Consider the following 10,474-nt stretch of genomic DNA (forward strand, 5'->3'; position numbering starts at 1 on the left):
CCTCAAACATTGTACAAATATTTCTACTGTTGGCTTATATTGTGTTTTTTTTTATACAGATGGCAATTTTGATACTCATCACTGCATCCTGTAGGCTTATCAAAAGGTTGGCTGGACTTTGCTAAAGACCCATAGATCTCTTCATTACTCCATTTTTGTATACAAGGCCCTACTTCATAGACTTCCGTCTTATCTAATTTTGCTCTTGAAGTATAGACACCTGAGTTGCCTATAACCCCTTCACAGGATTGGTTAACACTTGATGTTCCTAGGGTCTCCACCGAGCTAGGTAAATATGCTTTTAGTTTTAATGCACCGTATTGCTGGAACAGAATTCTAAATACATTTGATCTTAATATTCTTGTGCTGTTCGGTATTGATTGGGTAATTATTAGTTTTTCGGGGTGATTTGTGATGTTTTACTTGTGCGTCCCATGACTGTATTTTGATTCATGTATATTTTTTGTATAATGTAGGTATTTGTGTTGCATTGTGCAGGACACATTTGAAAAAGAGGCCTAGGTCTCAATATGTCTTATGATAAAATAAAGGTCAAATAAAAACAATATTTACATGGTCATTTACCAGATGAAGGGTGAAATAATTTTACAAACTCCAAAAAACTACTTTTATTTTCTGTAGACAGCAGGTGGTACTGACTAGACAAAATGTGAGGACATTAAATTATTGAGGATGGTACAGTTTCTATGACAATGGAGCAGATTATTTTTTCATTGCACTCAATAGAACTAACAGTGTAAAATTAGACATGACCAATGTTGCCTCTAAGCGGTGCGCATGCTAGGCCTATATTATGACCAAATAGCCACAGTAGCCTACTTGACCACTGTTAAAACTAACTTAAAGCAGGTACAGTGTTCACAGTAAACGCGCTCCGGACGTTGCACAGAATATTCGCAACATTAAAGTTTGCGCTCAGCAGACCTGAAATTTGCTCAGTGATTTAAAAATATGTGGGAACATTGGACATGATGTAATCATGTTGTACAGCGACAGCTTATGGACAAAGGTAATACATACATGTTTCTCTATGGACAACCATATCACCAAAGGACAGTATTAAAAGTTATTAGCAAAAATGTATCATAACTCCATGCATTGAATTTGTAAAATTACAATATAATAATTGATTTACATGGTAGGCCTAATTACTTTGTAGGTACTGTCGGGTTCACCTACGGGTCATGAAAAGGGTTGTACCAAGATGTTTGATGTATTGGAATAATTTATTATTCTCATGTTGTATTAATAGAAGGGGAGGGGCTATAAGACCTCTTTGCCTCATTAAAAAGAGGCTCCTCTGAGTAATGTGTGACTGTGAAGAAGAAGCTCTGCAGGGGAGGGAAGGAGATAAGACTAGTCAAACATTCCACAATAAATCAACTTTGGGGAGTGGACGTTTACTGCTAAGTTTTAGATAACACTAAAAGCCATTGTGTATATAGCTTGGGAGGCAGGGTTTTGGTCTCAGGAGTAAAAAGCTAATGACGTAGGTAGTGACATCACCAGGCGAGACTGAGGATCTAACAAAACAACTTGAGACTTTTTGTTTGATGCAGAACTTACTCTGAAACATGCCTGCTATGTTCCTGATTGTCAACTTCTGTCTGCAATTGTATTAAAAGGTTTTGAATTATTTAATTAAATATATGGTCATAATGCATGCACCTATGTGTCATCTCCTCGTTGGTTTTTAGGAGCACATACCCACGTGGGTGATTGAAAGAGGAAGTGAGGTCCACACTTCAGGTAAAATAACAACCCAATGTTTATATCACAGGACAAATTAGCTAGCAACAGCAAAAGCTAGCTAAATTGTCATAAATGTTTGCTTATCAACCTGTCCCGAAATTAATGTAATTGGTTCAGAATTTGTTTTGATATTTCAACCTGTGTGTCCGGATCGCATCTGGTGTGGATGGGCAAAATCAACATGCGTGCGATGGCGCACATCTGGTCAGTATGTAACTGTACGCGCAGCAAATACATGCCAATTTCCACATGCTTTTGGAAACTTGGGCAGAAAAGTTAACTTCGACCCACTGAGAAAAAAGAGACAATGTTGAAGTGTAATTCAAAATGGAGAGTTGAAAATTAAAAGAAGTGAGGACCAGAACAGTGGCCTAATGTTTGGGAAAGATGTTTGTGTGATGATTTTGAGACACGATACAAATTTGACAGTCACAAGATGGGGAACTGTACTGTTCAGATGGATAATAAACTGTAAACTGCTATCACAATAAACTGTTCTCTGTAACAATGTGCCTAATCAGTGTAAAAAAAATGGGGGGGGGAGTAGGAGCGCCAAATAGTCCAGGTAGCCATTTGATTAGCTGTTCAGTAGTCTTGGGGGTAGAAGCTGATCAGAGGCGTTTTGAAACTAGACTTGGCGCTCCGGCACCGCTTGCCGTGTGGCAGAAGAGAGAACAGTCTATGACAAGGGTGGCAATATTTAGGGCCTTCCTCTTACACCCACCATCTGGTATATGGCAGGAAGCTCGGCCCCAATGATGTACTGGGCCGTACCCACTACACTCTGTAGCGTCTTGCTGTCAAAAGCCGAGCAGTTGCCATACCACTCAACCAGTGCTCTCGATGGTGCAGCTGTTGAACTTTTTGAGGATCTGATTACCCATGCCAAACATTTTCAGTCTCCTGAGGGGGACTGAAAAGATCATCGTCGTGCCCTCATCACAACTGTCTTGGTGTGTTTGGATCATGATATTTTGTTGGTGATGTGGACACCAAGGAACTTGAAGCTCTCACATTGAGGGAGACACTTCCAGGTCTCTGACGTCCTTCTTGTGGGCGGTCTCATCGTTGTTGGTGATCAGGCCTACCACCATTGTGTCATTTGCAAATTTAATGGTGTTGGAGCCGTGCCTGGCCGTGCAGTCGTGAGTGAACAGGGAGTACTAAGCACACAACACTGGGGCCCCTCAGGGGTGAGGATCAGTGTGGCAAATGTGTTGTCCAGTTTGAGGTGAATTATCACTGTTCTGATATCTAGAAGCTCGTTTCGGTCCTAATAGACGGTGGCAGAAACATTATGTACTAAGTTACAAATAACGCAACAAAAACACATACAAAATAGCACAATTGGTTAAGAGCCATCTCCTCTGGCACCATTATGATTATTTATAATATAATTAACTCCTGCAGAATTAAGCAGTTCTTGCAGCCGAACTGAAATCTTATCAGAAACATGTTAGGTCATTTTCACAGCTTTAATTCGTCAAACTGATGTCACGTGTACATTTTGCACAGAAAATCTTATTGCATTTTCACTTTATCACATATAGTTGGGTGGTTGCAGATGGGTTATTAGCAATTGCGGGCGGGTGAATAAAACAGCTGACCCGCACATCACTACCGGAGTGCACCTTTAAGCTTCTACAACTGGGCCTTTAATATATAGACAAAATGTCTGCCAAGTTAGAGAGGACACATCCTGTCTATCAGCATACCTGGAAACACTTTGTTGTTTGTTCAGCTTCCTGTTTAGCTGAAGCTGCCTTCCCCCTGGCTTCCTGTTTAGCTAAAGCTGCCTTCCCCCTGGCTTCCTGTTTAGCTGAAGCTGCCTTTCACCCTGTATCCACTCGATGCACAGTAAACTTTTTATTTTGTTGTCGCGTGTCTTGTCTTTCTTTACCTGCCTTTATCTTTCTAAGGGGGGAAAAAAAGATTGACACCTGAAGGATTGGAAGAGTTTGTTTGACGTGGATCTTTTTTTTGCTATTAGAGAAGAATATAGTCATTTTTTAAAGTGATGAATGAACATGACTGCAGGGAGAGATGAAAAGAGTATTGTACTGCATGTTCTGCCCACAGGAAAATTTAACTGTTGTTTAGTATTCTGAGGTCCTTCTGTAGCTCAGTTGGTAGAGCATGGTGCTTGTAACGCCAGGGTAGTGGGTTCGATCCCCGGGACCACCCATACGTAGAATGTATGCACACATGACTGTAAGTCGCTTTGGATAAAAGCGTCTGCTAAATGGCATATATTATTATTATATTTAGCATACACATCCTATCAACATACCACACATTTGTTACGCCAGGACAGGAGAAAAATGTTTTTAACCTACAAACAGAGTAAGCATTTGGTCATGTTCAGGTCAGGAAGAGCTTTCAATTGACCAACTTTGAAGCCTTATTTCTGCAGAATTAATTTAACAGGATTGTTTTTTTTCACAGAATAACTATAATGAACTTACACAATATCCGGCAATTTAAAAAATATCATCAATTTAAACCCACACAAAAGACAAATGTAACATAATCCCTTCAGAAATGCACTTTGACTACTCATTCAAGTATCCAACAAAATGTGTGGTTCTAGACATTGTAAAAATAATAAAATAAAAAGTTTAAAGAATAATGAGGGAGAAATGCTGGTGCTTGTAGATGAGTTGCACGTCCACGATTTGATTACTACACACTACCCCTGCAATCTACTCCCAAAACGTTATAGACATCCTCCGTTAAACTTTACACACAAGGGATCATTCAGTAAGAAACAGGGTTGGGGTCAATTCAACTTTCAAATCAATCAGTGCATTTAGGAAGTTTTTTTAAATTTAACATTTACAATTAGGATTTCACACTTCCCCAGTTGATGGAATTGAAATGTGAACTGACCCCTACTCTGAAGAAGAGTCAACTTCTTGACATCAGGCTGAAAGCATGACAGAGGTTTCAACCTCCAACATAAAATGTGATACTTAAGCCTACAAGTTTAAACCAAGTCCAACTTGAGCTAGAGTGATTGAGCAGTGGTGTTAAAAATTCAGCTAATACAATCCACAACCAAAACAAACACACATCTATTGCCCTCACTCAGAAGCTGGTACCAGGAGTGTGACCATAGGAGTGGCGAGACAGACCATAGGAGTTGGCGAGACAGCTAAAACCAATCTGGGACCAGGCAAATGAGGAGCTTCTTCAAACCTTTCTCCGTTCAGGATGTAAAGTACATCTCTTTGGTCAGCATTGATACAATGCAGGGGATCTGCTTCTTGGCATCGAAGCCGGGAGAGTTTGACGCAGACTCAAACTCTGTCGCCACCTTGTGGTTGACCCGGGTCAGGATGTGTTGGACCTCCAGCTCTTTGCTGTACTTGCCAATCATCTCACACAGAGATTGGATAAACCAGGAGCCAGTCTGAGTGTTTCTCCATGAGTAGTAGCCTGTGGGAAGACATGTGAGAGCACATAAGAGTCAAGGGCCTGGTTTGAATAATTCAGAAAATGCATCCATGCTCAGATAATAACAGATCTAAATTGGATGGATTGGTAAAGTAAGAGGGTGGTAGCCTTGCATTCACAGATCCAATTACTTATAGATCTGTGCACACCTCAAGGAAACCTGACTGGAGACTGCTTCTATGTGTGTGTGTGTGTGTGGCTTTGGAACATGTCTTGGACCTGGAGCTGTGGAGTAGGCATAGAGGAAGTCTGCTTCCACAGGGATCTTGGTTGAACTCCCATCTGAACTGCTGTCTGCCTCGATGCCCCCGTCCAGATCAGTACCTCTGCAAGCCTGCTTGTCACACACACGGGGGGAACAGGAGACATGGATCAGTCACAGTCACACACGAACGCAAAGGCTACCTTTTGAACAATCCCTCCCTCACCTCGTCCTGTCATCCAGGACCTCTATACCAGGCAGTGTCAGAGGAAGGCCCTAAAAATTGTCAGACTCCAGCCACCCTAGCCATAGACTGTTCTCTGCTACTGCACGGCAAGCGGTATAAGAGTGCCAATTCTAGATCCAAGAGGCTTCTAAACAGCTTCTAGCCCCAAGCCATAAGACTCAAATAAAATGGTTACCCAGACTATTTGCATTGCCCCCCCACCCCCTATTTTACACTGCTGATACTCTCTATTATCTATGCAGTCACTTTAATAACTACCTACATGTACATATTACCTAAAATACCTTAACTAACCGGTGCCCCCACACATCGACTGTGTACCGGTACCCCCTGTATATAGCCTCGCTATTCTTAATTTACTGCTGCTTTTTAATTATTTGTTACTTTTATTTCTTAGTATTTTTTTCTTAACTGCTTTGTTGGTTAAGGGCTTATAAGTAAGCATTTCACTGTAAGGTTGTATTCGGCGCATGTGACAAATACATTTTTTATTTGATTTGACTGTGGACGAGACGAACCTGTTTTGTCAGTAGGGTATTCAATTAGCCTCTATCTTATACCTTCTTTTAACCTTAACTTCATATTGTTGTTCTAGTGCTTTGGAACTACAAAAATCTCTGAAACTGGAAACACTTATCTCCCTCACTAGCTTTAAGCACCAGCTGTTAGAGCAGCTCACAGATTACTGCACCTGTGCATAGCCCATCTATAATTTAGCCAAACAACTACCTCTTTCCCTACTGTATTTATTTTATTTATTTTGCTCCTTTGCACCCCATTATTTTTATTTCTACTTTGCACATTCTTCCACTGCAAATCTACCATTCCAGTGTTTTACTTGCTATATTGTATTTACTTTGCCACCATGGCCTTTGTTTTGCCTTTACCTCCCTTATCTCACCTCATTTGCTCACATCGTATATAGACTTGTTTCTACTGTATTATTGAATGTATGTTTGTTTTACTCCGTGTGTAACTCTGTGTTGTTGTATGTGTCGAAATGCTTTGCTTTATCTTGGCCAGGTCGCAATTGTAAATGAGAACTTGTTCTCAACTTGCCTACCTGGTTAAATAAAGGTGAAATAAAAATAAATAAATAATAATGCCCACAGTACCTGGATGAAGAAGAGTTTGGGCTTGCCCACCAGCGAGTTGCAGCGGTCGCCCCGGAACAGGCTGGTGAGGCTCTTGAGCTCGATGGAGGCATCCGTCCCGAAGAACACGCCATCATCCCCGTGACTCAGCAGGACACACACGAACGAAGCGGAGCAGCTGTGGTCCTCCTTGGAGGCTGGAAACAGCATCAAGTTTTTAATTGGTCCTTCACAGAATTTAAAAGGCTCTATCTGCTGTTGCTACATATATTCTTTACTTATAAATGATTGATTATTGATGTACCCATTGATTCTTGAAGAACATAACATAAATTCCTCATGAGCTTAGTTAAACTGTCATACTCCATCAGAACCCAAAATATAAGCTTGCATTACTTCAATGTTTGTAAACAAAGTAAATGTAAACAGACACTGTACAGCGTTTTAAAGCATGGTTAAAACTATAATGTTGATATCATGAATGATCAGTCCTGGCATCCATAGCTCTGTCTATGAGTTGGGAATGGTTACATTTCTTCAGCCCCATCTCTCAACTTTTTACTGAAACATTTGTGGGGAAGGCGTTTTGTTATTGTTTCAACTGCAGATTGCCCCTTTAAAAAGGTAGACAAGAGCAGTAATTGAGACAATTTCCAGAACAACAAGAAGTGAGAAACGAGACGCTCATTTTCTTCACCAATGTTTTCACACAGCTATCACGTTGCAGGTGAGTGAATGAAGCGCAACAGACACAGAGCACATGTGCAGACACTGAGAGCGGATCGTTTTGCATCGTGCTCACCATGCTATGTTTTTGCTTAACCCTGTTGCTCGTGGAAACGCAATATTGTTGATTCTCAGTTTAAGTACAGGAGACCATGTACTTTCACTTGTTTTTATTGTGAATGGGCTGCTTTTAAAACGTAATTTACTGAATGTCTTCTGTGTATGATCTTTATACGAAGAAAAACCCATCTTCGTGGTGGTTGTCAGTGGTGGTGCTGACTTTCAAACATGCTTACCTGTGGTTAAAACATGCTTGATCTGGTCCACTTTCTGGTCATTGTAAACCTTCACCTTATAACCCAGTTTCCCAAACACCTTCATCACGTTGCCTGCATCCACATCTGTGCCATTGCGTACATTCATACCTTTAAAAACAAAGTAAAGTTATTAGACTAATTCAATTTGCTTTCTGGATATGTAATGTGTGTCATCATTGTGTACATACAGCCTTTACACAGTAGTGGAAAATGTACCTTATTGTCATACTTGAGTAAAAGTAAAGATACCTTAAAATGACAAGTAAAAGTGAGTCAACCAGTAAAATACTACTTGAGTAAGTCTAAAAGTTTTGGGTTTTAAATATAATTAAGTATCAAAAGTAAATGTAATTCCAAAAATATCGGGGCCTCCCGAGTGGCGAAGTGGTCTAAGGCACTGATTCGCAGTGCTAGCTGTGCCACTAGAGGCTCTGTTGCAGCCAGCCGCAACCGGGAGACCCATGGGGCGGCGCACAATTGGCCCAGCGTAGTCCGAGTAAGGGGAGGGCTTGGCCGGCGGGGATGTTCTTGTCCCATCGCTCACAAGCTCCTGTGGCAGGCCTGACACAGTCGCCAGGTGTATGGTGTTTCCTCCAACACATTGGTGTGGCTGGCTTCCGGGTTAAGCGGGCATTGTGTCAAGAAGCAGTGTGGCTTGGCTGAGTTGTGTTTCGGAGGATGCACGGCTCTTGACCTTCGCCTCTCCTGAGTCTGTATGGGAGTTGCAGCAATGGGACAATACTGTAAACTACCAATTGTAATACCATGAAAAAGGGGTAATATATATATATATATTTAAGTATCAAAAGGTAAAAACATAAATAATTGCAAATTCCTTATATAAAGCAAACCAGACAGAACCATTTTAATTTTATTTGGCTAGCCAGAGGCACACTCCAACACTCACACACATAATTTACAAAACAAGCATGTGTGTTCAGTGAGTCCTCCAGGTCAGAGGCAGTAGGGATGACCAGGGATGTTCTCTTGATAAGTGTGAATTGGACCATTTTCCTGTTCTGCTAAGCATTCAAAATGTAACATACTTTTGGATATCAGGGAAAATGTATGGAGTAAAAAGTACATTATTTTCTTTAGGAATGTAGTGAAGTAAAAGTTGTATAAAATCTGAATAGTAAAGTACAGATACTGCAAAAAAAACTACTTAAATAGTACTTTAAAGTATTTTTACTTTACATCACTGCCTTTACAAATATTCATACAGTAGTAACCCAGCAGACAAAGCTGGGTGAGGTAATGTCATTACAACCATTTTACATAATCATGTTATAATGATGTAATTTCAACTAGTTTCCTCCACTGAGAAGCTGAACAACAAGCTTTATGCAAATACAAAACATAAGTATTAGACATAGCCTACACCCGGAGTCTACAAATGAACGAACACAATACCTGTTCTTCTGTCAAAGTTCTTGTTGTTAATGATGATACACTGGCCAATGCTGGGGTAGCTGAGGCTGTACCTGAAGCTATGGGACTGAGGCTTGGCATCCACCTGCATAGACCCAGAGCCACCACAGGGGCCCTCTGACCTAGGAAACAAATAGATGCCACTTAGCAGACGCTTTCATCCAAAGTCACTTACATTTTCGTGCGTCATGCACACTGAGAATCCCTCTGAGAATTGAACGTACGACTTTGTCATTGGTAGCTCTTACCAACTGAGAAACACAGGACCACTGGGTTTTGAGTAAGTATACACTTGAACCGTTGAAATACTTTTGAGCATCCTTCCCTTAAAGTAATAACTGATCAGACATGTGGATTGTGTGGAAGCTGTGAGATGGTACCCTTACTTTGCATCTGTAGAATCAGTGATTACTTTAAGAAAGGGTGGAAGGATGCATTTCAAAAGCATTTCCCAGGCAGGCCCATAACCCAAAATTATCCCAGGGGTGTTGCCATGTGGCTGACCCTGTGCCTTCTCTCTCTCTCAGACTGTTAAGCAATATCTATGAATACAAATATAATACTTTTTCAAAAGAGATACAATAGATCTCCTTTTGTAAAACGTCTCTTTTTAGTCATATATATGGCTGTGTGTTCGTGTGTCAACTATAGGCGTGACACAATAACAATTTTGGCAATTTCCTGTATGTTGTCTAAGCATGGACCAAATATAGGCATCAAACTCCATGGCCGCAACACGATCATCAAGTAACAATGTCGCCTAATGTCCTGATTTCATTACAAAAATGTATGATAACATGTGGTCGTCCGAATGACTGGTGAATATCGCAACTCAAAACAACTTTACCACGGTTTGCTAGGCTACTTCGTAAAATACATGCATTGAGATAAACAAAGAATCTCACTCTTGTCCATCGCCCCGCCTAGCGTCAACGCAGTCCCCAGCACTCAACTCGTTTGCTGCTGACATGGTATTCTGCGAATCGATTTCAAACAAATGTCAGTGACTATATAAAAATGTTGTTAGTAAAGTTTTGGTCAGACCGTGCAAATGGCCACCCTTATATCAAGCCAATATATTGTATGCACATGTCTTCCTATAGTTCTTTGTTACAAACAACAGTCCGCAACCAACCAATAGTAGCGTCCGGAGTAAACAATATTAGAATACGTCACAATCGAAACCAATGTAAGGGGGCGTTCGGTTTCCACACTTCCACACAACTCA

At 40.8% G+C, this 10,474-nt stretch overlaps 1 protein-coding gene across 1 annotated transcript; it reads right to left on the minus strand.

Moving 5' to 3' along the window:
- Positions 1-3,234: 3,234 nt before the first annotated feature.
- Positions 3,235-10,385, minus strand: casp3a (caspase 3, apoptosis-related cysteine peptidase a). The gene is made up of 6 exons (XM_035789034.2): positions 10,152-10,385; positions 9,229-9,368; positions 7,795-7,923; positions 6,794-6,969; positions 5,449-5,563; positions 3,235-5,211 (listed from the first exon to the last, which is right to left on the minus strand). Exons 1-6 carry the CDS (start codon positions 10,214-10,216, stop codon positions 4,982-4,984), a joined length of 855 nt encoding a protein of 284 aa, XP_035644927.1. The 5' UTR covers positions 10,217-10,385; the 3' UTR covers positions 3,235-4,981.
- Positions 10,386-10,474: the final 89 nt, after the last annotated feature.

This window comes from Oncorhynchus keta, chromosome 16 (genome assembly GCF_023373465.1).
Source record: "Oncorhynchus keta strain PuntledgeMale-10-30-2019 chromosome 16, Oket_V2, whole genome shotgun sequence".
In the NCBI taxonomy this organism is placed as follows: domain Eukaryota; kingdom Metazoa; phylum Chordata; class Actinopteri; order Salmoniformes; family Salmonidae; genus Oncorhynchus; species Oncorhynchus keta.